The sequence below is a fragment of the Doryrhamphus excisus genome, chromosome 1, assembly GCF_030265055.1.
Source record: "Doryrhamphus excisus isolate RoL2022-K1 chromosome 1, RoL_Dexc_1.0, whole genome shotgun sequence".
Classification (NCBI taxonomy): Eukaryota; Metazoa; Chordata; class Actinopteri; order Syngnathiformes; family Syngnathidae; genus Doryrhamphus; species Doryrhamphus excisus.
Window position 1 is genome coordinate 14,808,896 of NC_080466.1, and position 20,984 is coordinate 14,829,879.

The window sequence follows — 20,984 nt, forward strand, 5'->3', positions numbered from 1 at the left end:
TCTCAAATATATAAATTTTTATTTACTACACAAAATAAAATGAAAAAATAAAGAAAATAAATCAATCAGTAATACATAAATAAAATAATAATAAAACTGCAAATAATAAACTAATAAACCACATATAGTAGGTGGGTAGAGAAATTATTTTTTTGTCCGATAACCTTTAACATGAACATTAATGAAACTTAACCCTTTTACCCAATTAGCAAGTTAGCATTGTTACATCTGGGAAAATCGCATCAATTGTGTCCGTTGTGCACAAAGCTATCATTTCTAGGTTCATGATACCGAACTCGCGCGGGCCGCACTAACATTAAACTTTCATATCAAGGTGGGGGGCCTCAAACTAGCATCCCACGGGCCGCATTTGGCCCGCGGGCCGCAAGTTTGAGACCACCGGCTTTGACCTTTTATTGAAAGACTAGAGGGAGGAGTTTGAAGCTGTTTATGTATAAGTTACAGTTTGTTATTGTCAGACACGAGCTGGTCCTCATACCTCTTCATAGGTTCACTACGCAGCCTGTGGAGCGCTGAAGAACATTTCCTACGGTAAAGATCCAGACAACAAAATTGCCATCAAGAACTGTGATGGCGTGCCTGCTCTGATTAGACTTCTCAGGAAGACGCATGACCAGGACCTCACCGACATCATCACAGGTGAGATGCACGCTGTCAACTTAAGATGTCGGCCCTATTATGTTGTTGTGTGAGTGTTTGCATACACAAACGCTTTTTCCAAATTGCAAAATGTCGCAGGGACACTTTGGAACCTCTCTTCTCACGATTCTGTCAAAATGGAGATTGTGGACCATGCGTTGCACGCTCTCTCCGATGAAGTGATGGTGCCCCGGTCGGGCTGGGAGCGCGGGAGCAACGGTGGCGGGGGGGAGGAAAACTGCAAGCCGAGACACCTGGAGTGGGAGACGGCCCTCACCAACACAGCCGGCTGCCTGAGGTACATGGGGGGGCATGGGTGTCCAGTTTTTTTTCCAGAGTCACGAGTCTTTGGCTTCCCTGCTTCCTGCATTATTTAGCGTTTGGATAATGTTGCCATGTTTCTGTTCTTCTCCGTGGAAGAAATGTGAGTTCGGAGCGAAGCGAAGCGCGGCGGAAGCTGAGGGAGTGCACAGGATTGGTGGATTCTCTCATGTACATCGTCCAGTCCCAGATTGACTGTAAAGACGTGGACAATAAGGCACGTTCCAGTAAACCGTTCCCATTCCCATCTAGAGCATGCGTTGTTGGTGTGTTCTCCTTTTTTTTTTTTATCTAACCCTTTTTTGTATACAGCTGATAGAGAACAGCGTATGTCTGCTGAGGAACCTATCCTACCAAGTCCACCGTGAAATCCCGGGTTGCGAGCGCTACCAAGAAGCCGCTCCCGTCCACCAGGGTCCAGCCCAGTCCAGCCAGAAGGGGGGCTGTTTCAGCTCCCGAAAGAGCAAAGGTCTGTTTCCCATGGAGCGATCCATGTGGACAGTTAACAAAGTATCACTTTTCACTTGGTCACTGGTTGACTATTGAGTCTACAAGGCCGACAAGGACACATTCCCACTCGAACAAAGCTACAAGTTTGCACTGGAATGTTGGGAATGTGAGAGAAAGCTCATCTCCGCCAGCTGCTCTCTGTTGGAACTCCTGTCGGTTATTTTTCAGTAGCTTTGCATGTGTGTTTGCTGGGGCTGTAACATTTTTTAAAATAATCTAATTGCTATTTTTGTCTGCCTCAATATTGAGATTAGGGCCACATTGAGGGCAAATGGAGAGAGAGTTTGAGAATGAAGTCATACATTTATGAGAATAAAACTCATAATATGAAAATAAAGTCGTACATTTACAAGAATAGTTTTAAATGTACGATGTCACAAATGTATCAGAATGAAGTCACAAATGTATGAGAAAAAAGTCAAATTTAAAAGGAAAAGTTGTAATAAAAGTACAGTAAAGTCGTAAATTTACAAGAAAAACATGTAATATTACAATAATAGTCTTATATTTAAGAGAAAAACATTGTTAGAATAAATTGTGAGAATAAAGTCTCAAATTTATGAGTCAAATTTACAAGAAAAAAGTTTCAATATAACAAGAATGTACGAGAACTAAAACTCTTTTCAAGAATAAAGTCATAATTTTATGAGAAGTCGCAAATTCATGAAAATAAAGTTGTACATTTACGAGAAAAAAAGTCATTGTATAACTAGAATAGCGGTAAATTTACGAGAAAAAGCTTATCATATTACGAGAAGTTGTAAATTCATGAGAATAAAGTCGTAAATGTATGAGGAAAAATATTTCAAACATAAATTTGTAAATTTATGAGCAGAAATTTGTAAATTTAAGAGAAAAAGTAATAAAGTTATGAGAAATTTGCAGTATTACGAGAAAAAAAATGGAGCATCGCTCTGGTTTCTCTTGGTCCAGAAACTAACTTCAGGAAGCAAGTTTTTTTTTCTTTGCTTCAGGCTTCAAGATTTTATTTATAATTTGGCAGCAAAACAGCGTAGTTGAGCGCAAACAGATTAGCATGTCTAGCCCTTTTTACGCATGTGGCGCGCACCTGTCTGCGTTCCTCATCCCGCCCCCCTAAGTGCCCAAAGCCAAAAGGTCACATACAGTAGGTCCACCTTTAGCAATAGTTTTTTTTTTCTGGTAAATGTATGACTTCAGTCTCGTGATATTCCGAGTTTTTGTTGCTAAGTGCCTCAACCTTATTTCACACACGGCTTGCAGCTTGGGAGTGTGCTTCCTTTCCTCCTGCTGGTCCTTGGGGTGAATCAGTGGTGTTGGGACTTGAACAGGTGTCACCTGATTGCTTCACTTACATGCTGCCTTTTCTTTGCTCCTTTCTCTTCCTGCTCTGATCTTCTACTTTTCTCTTTCCTTTTTGGCGCTGGGCTACAGATGAATGGTTTTCCAAAGGTAAGCTCCCTATCGCTTTCTGTGCTAGTAGTAGTAGTAGTAGTACAGTGTTTCCCACAGGACTGCAGTCCATTTGTCCCGTAGTGTAGATAAGGGCATCATATAATTAGCATAGTTGGCCATGACGCTTGTGCATGGAAGTGTAATGGGTGCTGTAGGAGAGACGGATAATCAAACCTTATCAGCCACCTTAACACCAATATCGCTACGACCCCCGAACGCCTCGGGCTTGTTTTACTATCGTGGCATTTAGAGACGATCAGTGATTTCCTCATGGAAATAATAGTGCTGGATGGCGAGCCCTTTTACCATCGTTGAAGATACCAGCTTTTGTCACAGAGTATGTTTTTATACGATTTTTTTTTTAACATTTGGTAAGAAAGTGATGTCATGATATTTGGTAAAGACAAACGGCTGCAAAAGTAGTGCAAAAATACGCTGCAAAAATAACTTGTAATTGGGATTATTGTTCCTGAGAGATCATTATTTAGCTGTTTTTATGCTTAAAAATGCTTCATTTGGGTAACAGAAGTCAAATGTGCTTAAAAGTGCATATTTTTTTTACTAATAATACACTATATTCAACCACAAAACAGCACAATTAATATATTTTGTATACTATTGTACTGTACTGTACTGCCACGATTAAATGAATGTATGGGAAACACTGCAGTAGTAGTAGTAGTAGTAGTAGTAGTACTAGATGTAGTTGAACTAACTAGAGCAGGGGTGTCCAAACTTTTTCCAGCAAGGGCTACTTTGATTTTTTTTTAATATATATTTGAACTTTATTCTTAAATCTTGTTTTTGTAATATTATTAATTTATTCCCATAATATTTTGACTTTATTTCCATAGTATATTTTCCCCCAAAATGACATTTTTTAAATTTATCATAACACGGCAACTTAAAAAAAATATATTTTCTTTAGTTCTATTTTATTATTTCTATTTGATATATTATATTTTTAGAATGTGCCACCGGTCAATCAATGGCCCCCAGGTCGCACGTTGGACACCCCTGGGCTAGAGAGTTGTCTTTGTACTAACATAAACGGTCTGTGAAAGAACAGGAACAACAAACGTAGGCGAGGAATGCGGCGTATTTCCTTTTATTTAGTGTAACTTCTAACTTTGATGTCTGTTCCAGGAAAGAAAGATGAGGACGCAGCTGCCGACATCGTAGACATCCCAAAGAGGACCACACCTGCTAAAGGTAACCCGAGTCTCATCAACATCGTAACAGGCTACGCCCGACGTGTTGCCTTCCACTGTTGACCCCGTTTCTCCTGGTCTCCCTCGCAGGCTATGAGCTGTTGTTCCAGCCGGAGGTGGTCCGTATCTACACCTCTCTGTTGAAGGAGTCCAAGAACCCCACCGTGTTGGAGGCCTCAGCTGGAGCTGTCCAGAATCTATGCGCTGGACGTTGGACAGTAAGAAAGAAGCCTCTTTGCATGAGCAGCCATTTTTATTTAGCCGACATAGATCCACAAGAAGCTAACACATACGAGGGAGGGCTCTCTCTTTGTGAGAGAAGATTTAAGATACTATTAAAAAATAATAATAATACACAATGGTGGGAAAAGGTTTGTCACACTTAAATGTTTCAGAGCATCAAACAAACATAATTATTAGTCAATGACAACACAAAATCAGTTTTCAAATGAAACTTTGTATTATTAAGGGAGGTAAAAAATCCAAACCCACATGACCCTGTGAAAAGTGAACAAAGAAAGAAAAACCAAATGAAGAACTTGGATTGGTCTAGTCCAGAGGTAGGGAACCTATGGCTCGGGAGCCAGGTAGGGCTCTTTTGATGACTGTATCTGGCTCTCAAGCATTTACCACAATAAAAATGTATATTTGCTAACATTTTAAAGTAAACATCACAGAAATGACTGTTAAAAATAATATTAAAAATCAAAACTTTCTTATGCATTTTAATTCGTCCATCTATTTTCTACTGCAATATGGCCGACCATATCCATCTTTCTTGATGATATTTTCCAGGTCAAACACCAAAACCTGATTATTACTGGGTAATGCGGTAGTCTACCTCAGTCATTGAGATGTCAAAAAAACATGTAAATGTAAACTTTCCTCCTTTAGTCAAATAGTCACCTAGCTAAAGCTGCAGAACCAAGCCTTTTGACGAAGATGGCCAAAAGAATGAAATACGTGTACTGAATACGGTTCAAAACTATGCAGCAGCAGAAGTTGCATTAATGGCAGCAAGTATTTGATTTATTATTGGACACTGCGCTGCTCACGAAAGTGTGCTGGCCACACCCCATTGGCGTGGGGTAGTATGCCTGGTCTACATAATTAGAGCCCATTATATCTAAAACTGTTGGTCTTACATAAAAATGCACACATTTTATTGCATTCAATGTTTAAAAAAATGTATATGGTTCTCACAGATACACATTTTAAAATATCTGGCCTTCATGGCTCTCTTAGCCAAAAAGGTTCCCGACCCCTGGTCTAGTCCAAGTCCTGACCTGAATCCCATTGAGATGCTGCAGCATGACCTTAAAAAGGCTTCATGTCGGAAAAGCCTCCAATGTGACCGAATCACAACAATTCAGCCAAATAAGAGGCTCATTGCAAGTTAGCACAAAGGCTTGATTGCAGTTGTTGCTCAGGGGGGCCCAACCACTTATTATTATTCATTCATTCATTTTCTACCGCTTTTCCTCACGAGGGTCGCGGGGGGTGCTGGAGCCTATCCCTGCTGTCTTCGGGCGAGAGGCGGGTTACACCCTGGACTGGTGGCCAGCTAATCGCAGGGCACATATAGACAAACAACCATTCACACTCACATTCATACCTATGGACAATTTGGAGTGGCCAATTAACCTAGCATGTTTTTGGAATGTGGGAGGAAACCGGAGTACCCGGAAAAAACCCACGTATGCACGGGGAGGACATGCAAACTCCACACAGAGATGGCCGAGGGTGGAATTGAACCCCGGTCTCCTAGCTGTGAGGTCTGCGCGCTAACCATTCGCCCACCGTGCAGCCACTTATTATTTCCCTTAATAGTCATTGGCTAATATTTGAATGTGATTATCTATTTAAGTGTGACATCCAGCAGCCCAGACTCTCGAGTTTATGGAGAGACTCCCAAACGGTTCCTAGTCTTGATACCCGCTACATGTCTCCGCAATCAAATAATGTTAGTATGCAAGTCATTCTTATAGATTCCGGGAGTCTGCAACGAATGCAGCCACATCCGTCGCTTGTCAAACCAGATATGTGGTTACACGGGTTGATGGTTCACAACCCAAATAGATGTGAAAACCTGTTGAAACCTGTTTTGAAGTAGCGTCTTTATTTGTGTAGTACGGCAGATACATTCGTGCCCTGCTGCGCCAGGAGAAAGGCCTGCCCATGATGACTGAGCTACTGGCCCACGGCAACGACAGAGTGGTTCGAGCCATGTCGGGGGCCCTCCGTAATCTGGCCATCGATGCCCGCAACAGAGACCTACTTGGTGAGGCTCGCAACTCCCTTCGTGTTTGAATAAGGCATATGGTCCGCTAGAAATTCCCATTTCACTCCCATATCATCATTACTGTCCTGCGTTCCAGGCAAACACGCAGTGCCCCACCTAGTGGCCAACCTGCCTGGCGGCGGTCAGAGTCAGCCCGTCCGAGCGCTGTCGGAGGCAACGGTGGTGTCGGTGCTGAGCACGCTCCAGGAGGTGCTGGGCTCCAGTCTGGAAGCAGCAAAGACTCTCAGGGCCTCGCAGGGAATCGAGAGGCTAGTCCTCATCAACAAGGACGGGTAAGGGGTCTACCAGGAATCGCAGCACGCGTGCTGGGATTTAAATGCAGTCCATGTCTGAGAAGTTCCCATTCGTCTTTCACCACCAGGAATCGTTCGGAGAGGGAAGTGCGCGGGGCCGGTCTGGTCCTGCAGACGGTTTGGGGCTACAAGGAGCTGCGGCGCACTTTAGAAAAGGATGGTTGGAAGAAAACTGACTTCATGGTCAACCTAAACCCCCCCAGCAACACCACCAGGGCCAACGGGGGCTATGAGGACAGCACCATGCCGCTCATAGACAAAGGTCAGATACATTACATTTTTATTTTTGGATACATTTTTCATTTGAATCAGTTAAAAACACAATTATCTTCATTTGTAGTCTTTTTATTGTAACTTGTAGTTTAAATCATTTCTGTGGGCGCTTGCTATTCTTATATGTAAATGTTAACGTTCCATCTGATCACGAATGCATTAGGCTTCACTCCATCATGGTTTATAAAATATATCAATTAATGAATGGTGCTGTTTTATTGTTGAATATGCACATTTATGAACATTTTCCATATTTTTTTGCCCAAGTGAAGCAATTTCTAGCGTCAAAATGTCTATATGAACTAAAATACAAATATAGCATTAAGACGCATTCTACACCGGACACTGGGTGGCGGTAAGTGAAACATACAAGCGCCACACTGGATATTTGGCCTTTTATTGCAGGCACAATGATAATACATAAAAGTACATAATAATAATCATTACCACAACATTGACATGTGCTGCTGGTTAGCCAGCCAACACTCAACTTACTTCCTGTCCACGCGTTTGGAACATTTGCATTTTCTCTTATTTCTACTGTATTGGGAGTGTAAATGTGACTATAGGGGTGTTATTTCATGTCTACAGGACTCTAATAATGTTTTCAAAGCGCATTTAGGAGCTTGTAAACACGTTTTCTGTGCTCTCACTGCAAAAATATTCCAGTGATGAATAAGGAATCCTACTTCGGGCCCGGAACCAGGATGAACCAGGGACTATTGTACTTGCCCAAATCTTTGCCCTCATTTTTGACTGGAGAACCTTAGTGGTGCCTAAGAAACCCTTAGTGCCAACTCAGCTGGTCTCACCCTGGGGTCACGACACTTTAATATCATCCCTTTTATTTTGGTCTGTGTTCAGGAGGCAAAAGTGATCAGGAGATGATTCCAATGAATGACATGGGACCAGGCAAGTATTTCTTCAGTACACACAACTTATTAGTTTTTGGTTCATATGAGGGTTTTATGATGATAACACAACTCCCTCCTGCTCCTGTCATTAGATGCCTACTCCACACTGGACCAGAGGGGGAGAAGGAACACTCTGGACAACACTATTGAGCCCGATGACAAAGACGCAGTACAGGTAGCAGTCCATACAGTCCATAACCGTTAGCTTCATTTTTTGGGGGGAGGAGGGGGGGGCAGAATTGTTTTCCATTTGTCAAATAGCGGTCCTGTGAGAAAATATGTCATAGACGCCATTTTCTCAACTTTACAGTGGAAGACGACAGAAATGATTATGACAGTGGTTGTCCCAATATTCCAACTTTCTATTGAAATTATGACATTATTCCTATAATCTTTGGACTATATTCCAATAATATAACTCTCCAATAGGTATCGTAACTATCGCTAACTATTGGGAGGTATTGTAACTATCGCTAACTAGTGGTAACTATCGCTAACTAGTGGTAACTATCGCTAACGTGGTAACTATTGGGAGGTATCGTAACTATTGGGAGGTATCGTAACTATTGGGAGGTATCGTAACTATTGGGAGGTATCGTAACTCTCGGTAACTATTGGGAGGTATCGTAACTATTGGTAACTAGTGGTAACTATTGGGAGGTATCGTAACTATCGCTAACTATCGGGAGGTATCGTAACTATCGCTAACTATCGGGAGGTATCGTAACTATCGCTAACTATTGGAATGTATTGTAATTATTGGGAGGTATCGTAACCATCGGTAACTATTGGAAACTTGGGAGGTATCGTAACCATCAGTAACTATTGGGAGGTATCGTAACCATCGGTAACTATTGGGAGGTATCGTAACTATCTGTAACTATGGGTAACTATCGTCAGCCACGAGTTCCAGTCCCATTCAACAAGCGTGTGTGTAGTGTATTGATTCTTATCATTGCTAAACTGGCTCTGAACTTGTGTTGAGTAATTGGAAAAGCTGTGAGACGGGGAGGGGGGGACCTATGAGGTCATCCATTTGTGCAGGATGGGCAGAGCGGTTACCAGCAGCAAAGGTTGCTGCGTGAAACGACACGCTCCCACTCACGCCCACGGGAAGCATTAAAGCAAGGCATGTCCCTGCAGGTCGTCTTCCAGCTCCTGCTTTCTTATTTCTTTGCCAATTCAAGCACACGTTCAACCTTTCTAAAGCCTTTCTCTTCCTCTGACGCTTCACTCCTTTCTCTCCTAACATCACCTGACACTTTTTACCCAATCTCCATGGCGGGTCGTCTTCTATTGCTGCTGTTCATTTCCTCTGTGCTCCATTCTCTTACATTCCTCCTCTCCTGTTTCTCCCCCCCAGGGAGGGAAGTCAGGGCAGAGGCTCGCCTGTTTGCCTCTAATGGATTCTTACGATGGTTAGGCCACACCCACTCTCTAACCTGCATGTCACTGCTTGCTACGCTCGTCCCCCTCACTGCATGGCCTTGTGTTTGTTACCCGTCTTGTTACCGCTTGTGTTGTCCTCGTAGATGCCATGTTTCCATAGGTTGGAGACCGCCTGCCGCTGTTTCTTTTTCTGTGGTTCCCGTTTCCTCAAACGTCTACTTGGAGTCTGAACTGTAGACCAGGGGTGGCGCTAGGGTCTGAGGACGGGGGGGGGGGGGCTTAGCCCCCCTGGAGATGCACAGCATATGAATGAATGTAGTACGCATAAAAAAAAAAAATAAATATATTTTAAAAATTATGAAATTTTACATTATTTACTATATTATATGAAATTTGTCTTATTTATTTATATTTAATATATTATTATTATTATATGAAATTTGTCAGATTTTTTGGTAAAAATATATTTAAATTTTATATTTAATATTTAAACAATTTTAGGGGGTCTGAAGTCCCCCTAAAATTGTCAGGGCATTGGATGGATGCTCAGATTGTCCCAGAGGACGTTTTGTCTCTCCGCAGAGATGATAGGACGACTCTCGAGCTGTCCTATCTAGTCTTCATCAGTTCAGCCGAGTTTGTCAGCGTCACAAACGCCTCAGTGAGCATGCTCAAAGACCGGCGCTGTCCTATCCAGTCTTTTAGCATGCACTGATGAAGCCCCCCTGGGGTGAGAGGCGGACGGTCCCAACTGGTCCCACCCTGGAACCAGTTGGGACCAATCAAACCAAGCTAATGCATTAAGCATTTTAGCCGCATCTGTGACGTAGATGGCTAATAATATTGGATTGGGACACCCCCAATATGTGCTCATATTATGGCTTTTCCCCCCTCCCATGCAGAAAAACTGATGGTGTGCATCATGAGACGACAGCCTCCTCCAGCCCACTGCCCCTGCTGAACTGACACCCCGCGATGGGACGCCCCGCCCCTCCCCTCATGCTTTTGGAGCGTCTCTTTGCTCGTTATTACATTCCTCCTTTCGCCGCTGACCAATGCCCCCCCCCCCTTTGAGAAACTGGATGAACGACGTGGATGCGACGACAAGATTGTGACACTATGATGACCACACCCCCGCCGCTATGAGAAGGCGTCGGTCAGAAACTGTGACTAAAAACCCTTCGCCACGACAACACTAATGGAGCAGATACCCTGGATGTTGCATTCGGGTGTAATCGGACACGAGTAATCCAGGGCTTGTGTCATTTCTTTCTCCTAAACGGGCGCCGACTACGAGAAAAATGTTTCGCTTTTTGTGCCAAACGCTGCCGCTACAACTGCCATGACGGAGTTTCTTCTACTAACCACTTCAAGGACGCCTCGGCTCGCTTGTGGGACAAAGTTTGATGTCAAACTCCATCGCTGGGACGCCGGGGCCTGCCGTGCTTTCTATAGTCAATCCACATGTCGGCTACATGCTGTGTGTGTATATCTATACTGTATGTGTATATATACTGTGGATCCCAGCATATTTCTGCATATAATCTCCAAAAAGCATGATTTGATATTTCCAACGCTCCCTTGCTCACGGTGCAACCAAAAACACCGGAATAGGCGCCCACGCAGGAAGATACATGCAAAAGTACTATTATACTATGCGATACTGATTCGCAAAGCATGCTGGCATGCCTGTGCACGCTTGCCCCACAGCAGGAAGTTGCCCAGCATGCCTTGCGGGTTGCACATTAGTATGAAATAGTATTGTATATTCGCCTACTGTTGCATTTTGTCTTCCAAATTATGTTTTTTATGGGCGTGTGGTCGAAGAAACTAGCGAGGGTGTACAGTGTATATGTATACTATATACTATATACATATTTGTACATGTTTTAGTTCAGACATTATATAGATATCAGGCATTCTACCACAAACAGTTTTTGTTTTCCATAAGTCCTTAATGATCTGAATGTTGTACTGCAGTACCAGTACGCTGTCGTTGTGGGCCAACTGGAGTGCCTTGCTTACTCAGGACAGGTATGTCAGATGTGTCAATCAAACCTCAGCTGTGATGTGGAACGCTTTAGTTCGAATCTGCAAAATTAATGTCTGGGAAAAAAAAACAACACACAGCCGCCTTCATGTCTGCACAACAACACACGGCCATTTTGTGTCCGGGCTGACGTACTCTAGCGCCACCTAAGATGTACATACTTGATGGGAACCAGCACTATGTCATGTTTTCTTTCACTTTGCTTCAGCTTTTTGTCCATAATGAACCGAGAAGCGCAGACTGGGGCTGGGATTGTTTTGTCTAAGGAGGCGTAGGCCGCTGATTAAAGTCGGAAGGAGAGGAGAAAAAAATAAAGCACATTTAAACTATATATACAAGAGAATATTTGTTAATTTTAATGGCTTTATGTAATTTTTTTTATATATTGATTTGGCGTAATTGTTTCGGGTGCCGGGGGTGAACGCATATGCAATCAGTTGTGCTGTTAGTGTCTTAATTAGAAAAAGCTATTGGAACATCGAGGTTAAAAAAACACTACACTTTAGTCTCTGCCTTGGCTCTTAAAGTTGCACATTCTCATTTATGAATGAATAATGTAACTAGCAATACTGTTTTAATAAAAAGATGATTTTTTCTCAGACTGTGCTGTTTCATGTATATTGCGGAATTATTTGTTGGGATGTTTTTTTTTTGGGTGGGGGGTATGATGTCATTGCGACTTGGCACTGTGATTGGGCGGGATACAGGAAATCCCAACCCTAACCCTCACCCAATCATAACCCTAACAACAACCCCTTACCCTCACCCAAACCAGAACCCTAACACTTGAACACAACACAAGGTTCTTTCAGGCTGAATCATCTTCCTTCTTACCGTGGAAGGAGGCCCCCGGATTCATCTGGTCCCATACTCCCATGTTCCCAACACTACGGCTCTTCCAGGTGTCGCTGTATCCGCCTCCCTGTTATGCTACAGCCAACCGTGGATGGATATTCCTGTTTGTCACCATTGCATCCCGCCCACCAGCAGCGAGGTTGGACTACGCTAGTTGAAGAATAGGAGTCATGTGAAGATATGATGCAACAAGTGTAATGATATTTGGGTATAATATATTTGATATTTCATATTGCGGAGGAACACAGGACAACAACCAGCACAATATTTCAATAACTAATGATATCTGGTATCGCTCACAATCTGGCACGTGCCAACATTAGCACTTAGCATCATGTACAGCAAAAAGACAGTTGAAATGTTGATGCAAATAATAATATATATATTATATTTGTTGTCAATATATGAAAAATGTGAAAATGACCCCTTTAGCGTCTAGCGTTGGATTTTTCAGCATGTGGCACAAAAAAGTTTGATACTCCTGCTTCACAACGTCTCGGAGCCAAATCATGAAATGTGTTTGAAGACACTTCCTCATGTTATTCAATGATAAAGTGTCTCAAAACTTTTAAACTTTTGACTCAAAAGTTTGGAGACACCGCCTCATGTTATTGAATGTTAAAGTGTCTCCAAACTCATGACTATTATGGCTTATTATTGCTCAAAGTTATGTTATGTTACAGTTATGTTGCTCACTGTCATGTTACTGAATGATAGTGTCTCCAAACTTTTGAATCAAAGGTTTTGAGACACCGCCTAATGTTATTGAATGATAAAGTGTCTCCAAACTTATGACTATTATTGCTCACAGTCAAAAGTTTGGAGACACTGCCTCATGTTATTGAATGATAAAGTGTCTCAAACACTGTCTCATGTTATTGAATGATAAGCAATAAGAGTCATAAGTTTGGAGACACTTTATCATTCAATAACACGAGACAGTGTCTCAAAACTTTTGAGTCAAAAGTTTTAAAGTTTTGAGACACTTTATCGTTGAATAACATGAGGCAGTGTTTGGAGACACTTTATCATTCAATAACATGAGACAGTGTTTGAGACACTATCATTCAATAACATGAGGCATTGTCTCCACACTTTTGACTGTGAGCAATAATAGTCATAAGTTTGGAGACACTGTCTCATATTATTGAATGATAAAGTGTTTCAAAACTTTTGACTCAAAAGTTTGGAGACAGTGTCCCATGTTATAGAATGTTAAAGTGTCTCCAAACTTTTGACTCATACTGCTACCACTAAAAGGTTTTGGAGACACTTTCTGATCGCATTCAAAGGTTTGGAGACACTTTTTCCGGTTAGTAAAATATGTCCATTAAAATGCTCTTTTGTTGTCCAGAAATACAACAGCTGCCATTTTGGTGAATTCCCTGCACCCGTTCATGTGAATTAGCTAATTATGGTCTTAAAGATCATTCAATTATGATCCCAAATTGCATGAACAACACAAGGCGACACCGCTCACCCTCTTCCTCCCATCTGAACGTCCGTCACCCTCTATGGCCCTCCTTCACATGGCCGTCCTCCTCTCTGTGCTGCTGCTGCCCCTCCGCCCTCTTCCTCCTGGGCCTGAGCGAGTCAGCTCCTGTGGCTTCGCCATCATGGCGTTCATTCTCCGTGTCCTCCGCTCCCATCTCGTTTGCCGACTGCTCCTCTTCCTCGACGTGCTCCACATCCTTTTCGTCATCCTCTTCGCTTCTCTCCGAGTCCGACTCATCCGAGTTGCCTTCTTCCAGGTAGCGATAGCCTTTCACCTGTGGACACAAACATCATCGTTCCTGAGTCATCATAAAAAATGTTGGAATTGGTAGTTACTATTTGCTTGAACATTCATGCTCTTATTTTGTTATTTTGTACAAAGATTATTTACATTATTACATAACATAACACATATCACCTTGTGTCTTGGCCGAGGGATGCGGGGCAGTCTGTGGCGTACTTTCTTGGCGAGGCGGCGCTCCATCACCCAGTAGCAGTAGCATGCTAGCAGTAACGTAGTCAACAGGATGGCAAGTTTGGCCTTGCCATTTTTGGAGAGGAGAAAAGAAAAGATTAGCGGGTATTCCAAAATGGCTACTTATTACTAGAAATAACGTATATCTTTGTTCGTCATCTATGCCAGCGACGCACAGTGACGGGCAAAATAAGGTCCTCCATGACTATAGGGGTGTTATTACATGTCTAGAGGACTCTAATAATGTTAAAAACTGATTTAAAAACAGGTTTACTCTAAAAAAATAAAAATAAAAAATTCAAATAATAATAATATCGTTAATAAGCATACAGTATGTAAACACGGAAGCACATGCAGCATCACGTACCCTCATCGGCAGCTTGGACCAGAGATATACAATAAAGATGGCGACGGCCTGCAACCAGTAATAGATGGTGTAGACAAAGTCCAGGCGTTCTTTCTCCTCGGCATACAAAATACCAAGCAAGGCTGACACAATCAAATTAAAAAAAAATAAATATGTTTGTGCACAGAACATCCACACATTAATCAGATTTCCTGCTTACTGCTGACTCCAGTCTTGTTCAGGGCCGTGCCGAGTCCCCACAGGATGGAGATGACCAGCAGAGGGGCCTCGTATTTAAGGTTTTGGGGAGTCGGGGAAAAAACCATGAGGACCACCAAAAGCACAAAATGCACGGCGGCGCCTCCCGTAAGACACGTCCATCGCGGGAGACGCAGAAGGCCGAGGGACAGGGAGGAGAAGACGGAGCAAGAACATCCGTAGACCATGATGAGGAGACACAGCTTCTTTAGACCCAGCGTGCAGACGCCGTAGGACTGCAAGGCGGGAAATGAGAAATGAGAAATCCTTGTAGGACTCAAATCCTCATGAATTCCAGCACATTCCCAAGACGGTACTCACCAAAGTCAGGCCGGTGATGGCAAAGAGGACCTCAAGTCCGCTGTAGATGAAAAAAGGGCAGAGCAGTCGTAGGCGGTAGTCCCTGAGATGCTTGAAAGGAAGCTGGAAGATGTTTCCCCAGCCGATGCTGCGGAGGTCGATCTCCTCCGTCGGGCGGTAGGCGGCGCCACACAGCACGAGGAACTGAACGAACGGGAAAAGAAGTACTTCATACGGAACGCCGACGCTGCAATGATACCAAGCTAGCATCCATGAACCAGGAAACAGGTTCATGGTCGTCTGACATCCGTTTTTTAACCTTTACTCTTCATGGCTTCTTTAATCCCAACCGTTTTCCCATAGACATCCGTCTCAGTGGCGGCATTTTTGTTTCAAGGCACACCGAGTATCGTGTTCAATGGCTGTATGAACATGGCACATACCAAAACAAAGATTTCATCACCTTTTTCACTTCTTTAGTAATCAGCAGTAGCACATACTACATGGGTAACTTTCAGGAAAATATCAGCTCCCGACTAAAATAGGGGAGAAAACCTGCTGTACTTTGAACCCTGCTTCCTATACAGCTGTGCAGCTACTTTTCGTCTAGGTTATAATCTACTACTAATTGTAGTATAATTGTAGTATATAGTACTACTGTAGCTAGAGCTCAATCACAAGATACCAGTGTACTCGCAACCAGCTTGTCAACCCATTTGGAATATCAGGACGTCATTATAAATAACAATATAAGGTGTCATCTTACAAAGAACACTAAACTCCTCACACAGCAACTTAACACTCTTAACTTAACACATAGGAAATATACAAACATACCAATACGAGTTTAAAGTTACAAAAAAAAAGCTTTTAGGTTTTTCCCATAGTGCAATGTGAGGTGGGCGGCACGGCGGTCGAGTGGTTAGCACGCAGACCAGGGTTCAATCCCACCCTCGGCCATCTCTGCATGAAGTTTGCATGTTCTCCCTGTGCATGCGTGGGTTTTCTCCGGGTACTCCGGTTTCCTCCCACATTCCAAAAACATGCTAGGTTAATTAGCCACTCCAAATTGTCCATAGGTATGAATGTGAGTGTGAATGGTTGTTTGTCTATATGTGCCCTGTGATTGGCTGGCCACCAGTCCAGGGTGTACCCCGCCTCTCGCCCAAAGACAGCTGGGATAGGCTCCAGCATCCCCCGCGACCCTCGTGAGGAAAAAGCGGTAGAAAATGAATGAATGAATGAATGTGAGGTGCTGCAATGACGTCAGCCTCCCTGTCTGATGGACACAGGCAGCAGTGCAGCACTATCCATCCATTGCCTATGCTGCCTGTGCATAGACAATGCCCCCGCCCCACACTCCCACCTCCAATGACGACGGCAACGCCACAAGTCGATGTTAGCAGATGGCGGAGAACTTACAATGATCATGGAAAGGAAGGCGAAGCCCATGAGAACGCTCTCCACTTTGATCAGCAGCATGGAGCTTGGGAGAGTTTTCAGCACGGTGGTATTAAATCCAGGAATCACACCTTGGACTGTGGCTCCTGGTAGGACACACGACGCCATCTTAGAACCAGCCTAGACGTGACCGGTGCTAACATTTGCTAACGTTTGGCATTTCTTATGTCGTGGTTATCTCATTTCATAGTGAGGCTTCAATTGTGTCGGGTACGTCTGGTTCGACAAGGTTTGACAAAAGGTGACTTTACCGCACTTTTGGACGTTGTAGGTATCGTGGTCGTTGTTGAGCAGGTGGTCGTTGAGGAAGAAGCACGTGGGGAACTCAGCAAAGATGAAGCTCAGCTGGTGAGAACAACAGAAAAGTCAGTCAGTCAGTCAGTGACGGTGTATTGATGAATGGGAATTAGCGCCCCCCTGCGGTGGCGCCGAGTACAGACGGCTAAAATAACTCAATGTGGGAATAGACCAGGGGTCTCAAACTCAATTTACTTGGGGGCCACTGGAGCTAGGGTCTGGGTGAGACTGGGCCACATCAGGTTTTCCAAAAAAAACAAAAAAAAACGCATTTATTAAAAACAAAAAAAATTTAAAAACTTTGCTTTGGTTCCAATTTTCTACAAGAAAAGCTCTGATAAAACATTCCACTGTTCACAAATATCTTACTTTTTATTTTTCTACACAAAATAAGATGAAAAAGAAATAAACAAATCAAGAACAAAGAAAATCAATCAATCAGTAATAAATAAATAAATATAATAATTATAATAAAACGGCAAATAATAAAAACTTAAGAAACCACATATAGTTGGTGGGTAGACAAATTATTTTTTTCAGATTAAAATGAACAAAGCATTATTAGAGCCCTGTAGACATGACAAAACACGACTATAGTCACATTTATACTCTTTTTATTTACAACATATTGCACAACTGCAGGGTCTTGAGACACATGCTAACTCGCAAACTAGAGAGCTAGCGACCTAAACGGTAGCCTTCAAGTTATTTCCTTTAAACTTAAATAGCCAAAAACGTACCACTTCCACACGGATAGGAAGGATAACTATTAACAGTTATTTAACCTTTAACATGAACATTAATCAAACGTAATAATTTTTTCTGGGTACATGATACCATACAGCATCCATATCAAACTTGCAGGGGCCGCACTAACATTAAACTTTCATATCAAGGCGGGGGCCTCAAAGTAGTGTGGGCCGCGTGTTTGAGACCCCTGGAATAGACATGGATGTGTGTGACCATTAAGGCCTTTTCACGTCTGCTCTGAGGAAATGTTTTTACTCACATGGAAGATGAGACTGAAGACCGAGTGGAAAATGATGATGTATTTGTGGCACGCTCCTTTGGGAATCTTCTTCTGGTCCTGCACGTGCTCCTCCTTGTAGTTGACGTATTCGTAGTACTGCTGTGCCATCCTGCGTGCGAGACGGCAGGACATGACGACAACAAAGTCAGCATCATTCCAAAAGAACGCTTCAGTCTCCATGGTAACCTGGATGTTGGCAAATGCATCAGTACCTTGTTGGGATCGGAATTGAATGAGTTGATATTTTATTTGGCTATTTGGTAGTGTTTATTTTATTTGGGTAATAAGAGTGTGAATGTGACTATAGGGGTGTTATTACATGTCTAGAGGACTCTAATAATGTTAAAAACTGATTTAAAAACAGGTTTACTGTTTTTAAAATAAAAATGAAAATACAAATACAAATACAAATACAAATACAAATACAAATACAAATAAAAATAAAAATAAAAATAAAAATAAAAATAAAAATAAAAATAAAAATAAAAATAAAAATAAAAATAAAAATAAAAATAAAAATAAAAATAAAAATAAAAATAAAAATAAAAATAAAAATAAGGGATTCTACTTCTACTTATCATGATGGGGTCTGGAACCAATTTAGCCGCCATAAAGGAGGGATTACTAAGATGGCGTCAGTATTGGCTTGCACAATACCAGCCCTATAATTGGTCCTATACTGGTCCTATAGACGTGAGCGCCTCGCTATATTCCACGTACTGCTCACCAATCCTGAAAGTTTACCTCCAGTCCGGTGGAACCTCTTCCACGGTCCCTGTTTGTCACGTGTCTCACCTCGTGATGTAGTTTCCGAGGGAGGCCCACAAAGGCACGATGGCCACGCCGATGGCGACGGCGGAGGGAACCAGAGTGTAGTAGCGCTCCCAGTAATTGGTGGAGACAAAAAAGGCATAGATTCCTGAAGCGAGGAACATCATCCACTTTGTTCCTAGAAACCTAAGATGAAGGTTTACACACATGAGCAAGGGTCTGACTTCAATGTGTGTGTGTGTGTGTGTGTGTACCTGATGAGAACAGGTGTATAAAGCAGGGCCACGACGGGCGTGACGTTGATGCCCCTCTGCATCATACGATCAATGTCCTCCAGACCCAGGTTGCTGTACTTGACTTCCCGGTAGGTCGTGTCATAATGGAGGATGAGCTGCATCTGCAGCAACCCTGGAGGACACACGTCGCCGATGAGGAACGTGTGCGCTTGTCTCACTCACTCACACCGCCACAAATACCGTACGCACCCATGTACACGCTGTACACCATCATGGCTCCGATACTGGCTGCAACCACATTTTTGATGACTCCTAATCTCTTCCGTCTGTAGTATTTTCTCTCCTCCTCTTCCTCGTTGTATTCTGCCTGCGGGCCCAGAAACTCCTCCATCTTTGGCAAACAGAAACACAATTTGTTTAGATTAAATAAGATTTTAAAATTAATGACATTTTTAAAATGACAGGAAAGTGTAATGATCACATCAGAAATGTCACCTGCTCTTCCTGCCCCACGTCCAGCATTTCATTCATAGGGCCATTGGGGGGCGCTAGAATCTCATCGGCGTCTTTAAACTCCTGCTGGACGTCCATTGCCGCCATCTAGTGGGCAGAAAGCAGTATACAGTACACAGTACACAGTGGAACCTGTGGAACCTTGGTGTCATGAATTCGCTCTAGATGGTCCAACTCTAACCTATAATGAAGTGTTATTGAAAAATAAATATATTATGAGATTTCAAGAATGTAGTTGTACATTTACAAGAAAAAAATGTACATTTACAAGAATTAAGTCGCAAATTCCCAAGAATAAAAACGCATATTTATTATTTTAAAAAATGAAGTTGTAAATTCGCAAAAAGTCACAAATTTCCAAACTTTCGCCTTGTTTCAAACAAGCTTTTATTTACGATGTGGCAGCAAAACTAAATAAATTAGCATATCAAGCCCTTCTCTCCTCACCCCGCCCCCTCCACATGCCCAAGGCCAAAGGTCAAATAAGTGCCCCCTTTTGCGAGTTTTTTTTTTCTTGTAAATTTAGATTTTTTAGATGAATATGCATTACCCGGATTTTGAATGTCATCCTCTCTGGTACTGCATGTTATGATACAGTAATCCCGAGTTCATAATATTAATAAAGCGAATATTTCAGTTACAGCAAAAAAAAACTGTTTACGATCTCCTAAATAGATTTTTTAACATTACTAGAGCCCTCAAGACAAGAAACATCACCCCTATAGTCATCATTAACTTCACTATAATCCTAAACTTTTACATAATCAGAAAGTAAGGCATATTAGACATAAATAAGATAACAAAGACTCGCATCTTAGCAGTTCCAGTTTTTTTCAGGACAGCGTACTTCCTTTTGGCTTCCAATGGCTACACACATGTATTACCCAATATAGTAGACAAAATACGCTATATATTTATATTTTACGTCACTAAGTTTAAACCAAAATACTAGTGTTTTTTTTTTGGGGGGGGTACAGTATATGGAGGGATTACTATACAGTAAAATGACAATGGGTTAGTTGAGAAAATGTGCTTTTACTGCCATCTAGTGTTTACTTGTAAGATAGCTTTTGTTACTTTGTGTGAAACACGAACATCCCAATTGATCCAGTACCGATAATATCATTGGTTTGTAAGAAGTAGGTAGCTGCAAACACTTACAAATATAGTTTTAAATGCTGTGTTAACTCGGGATAGCACATTAAACCTTTATTTCCATCATTTATACGCCCCTACACACTGGAACTTTGGGACTTTTGTTAATAAAGAACGGTGCTGAATCACAAGGTGTTAGCTAATCAATCAATCAAGCTAGCGTTAGCGTGACTTACCGTGTCCGCCCTGGCACAAAAAAGGGTCGAATATTGTCCACCTGAAGGACACAAGCGGCACTAAAAGTCTTTACTTCCCTTTTCCATGCAGCAGGTACAAGTAGAAGTACTTTCACGGGGAACCGAAAGAGACTTTTTTTTCACTTCCTCCCCATCTGTTGTTCGTGTTTGTCTTAAAGGTACAAGCACACATTTCTTATCGGCAATAACAATGTTAATATCCGCTGCAGATTACGACTGTCACTCATACTACAGCTGAT

The 20,984-nt window shown here is 42.3% G+C and overlaps 2 protein-coding genes across 9 annotated transcripts in view; one reads left to right on the forward strand and one right to left on the reverse strand.

Annotated features, from left to right (window-relative positions):
- Positions 1 to 11,959, forward strand: part of ctnnd1 (catenin (cadherin-associated protein), delta 1) — a 27,986-nt gene extending 16,027 nt beyond the window's left edge. For 7 of the 8 annotated variants that reach the window (XM_058074188.1, XM_058074096.1, XM_058074509.1 and 4 more), the window contains 13 exons: positions 510 to 660; positions 760 to 958; positions 1,081 to 1,198; positions 1,294 to 1,450; positions 2,905 to 2,922; positions 4,072 to 4,137; positions 4,227 to 4,354; positions 6,267 to 6,417; positions 6,515 to 6,710; positions 6,800 to 6,993; positions 7,869 to 7,916; positions 8,011 to 8,093; positions 10,210 to 11,959. In XM_058074188.1, coding sequence (XP_057930171.1) covers positions 510 to 660; positions 760 to 958; positions 1,081 to 1,198; positions 1,294 to 1,450; positions 2,905 to 2,922; positions 4,072 to 4,137; positions 4,227 to 4,354; positions 6,267 to 6,417; positions 6,515 to 6,710; positions 6,800 to 6,993; positions 7,869 to 7,916; positions 8,011 to 8,093; positions 10,210 to 10,218 — 1,518 coding nt within the window. In that variant the 3' untranslated portion in view covers positions 10,219 to 11,959. The remainder of the gene's footprint in view (positions 1 to 509; positions 661 to 759; positions 959 to 1,080; positions 1,199 to 1,293; positions 1,451 to 2,904; positions 2,923 to 4,071; positions 4,138 to 4,226; positions 4,355 to 6,266; positions 6,418 to 6,514; positions 6,711 to 6,799; positions 6,994 to 7,868; positions 7,917 to 8,010; positions 8,094 to 10,209) is intronic. The other variant, XM_058074449.1, reaches the window with a different exon arrangement.
- Positions 11,960 to 12,120: 161 nt separating this feature from the next.
- On the reverse strand, positions 12,121 to 20,880 carry unc93b1 (unc-93 homolog B1, TLR signaling regulator). Its single transcript, XM_058074542.1, has 13 exons — positions 20,725 to 20,880; positions 19,376 to 19,480; positions 19,130 to 19,271; positions 18,899 to 19,052; positions 18,669 to 18,830; positions 17,853 to 17,982; positions 16,798 to 16,891; positions 16,508 to 16,632; positions 15,107 to 15,289; positions 14,748 to 15,021; positions 14,549 to 14,670; positions 14,125 to 14,247; positions 12,121 to 13,981 (listed from the first exon to the last, which is right to left on the reverse strand). Exons 2-13 carry the CDS (start codon positions 19,478 to 19,480, stop codon positions 13,718 to 13,720), a joined length of 1,878 nt encoding a protein of 625 aa, XP_057930525.1. The 5' UTR covers positions 20,725 to 20,880; the 3' UTR covers positions 12,121 to 13,717.
- Between the last annotated feature and the right edge of the window lie 104 nt (positions 20,881 to 20,984).

What these genes read in the sequence shown, in the direction of transcription:
- unc93b1 (XM_058074542.1), bottom strand. Translation starts at nt 19,480, where the DNA reads ATGGCGGCAATGGACGTCCAGCAGGAGTTTAAAGACGCCGATGAGATT. An exon ending in TCTTCAGTCTCATCTTCCAT is followed by an intron (nt 16,892 to 17,852) that starts GTGAGTAAAAAC and finishes TGTTCTCACCAG; the next exon opens with CTGAGCTTCATCTTTGCTGA. An exon ending in CTACAACGTCCAAAAGTGCG is followed by an intron (nt 16,633 to 16,797) that starts GTAAAGTCACCT and finishes GTGTCCTACCAG; the next exon opens with GAGCCACAGTCCAAGGTGTG.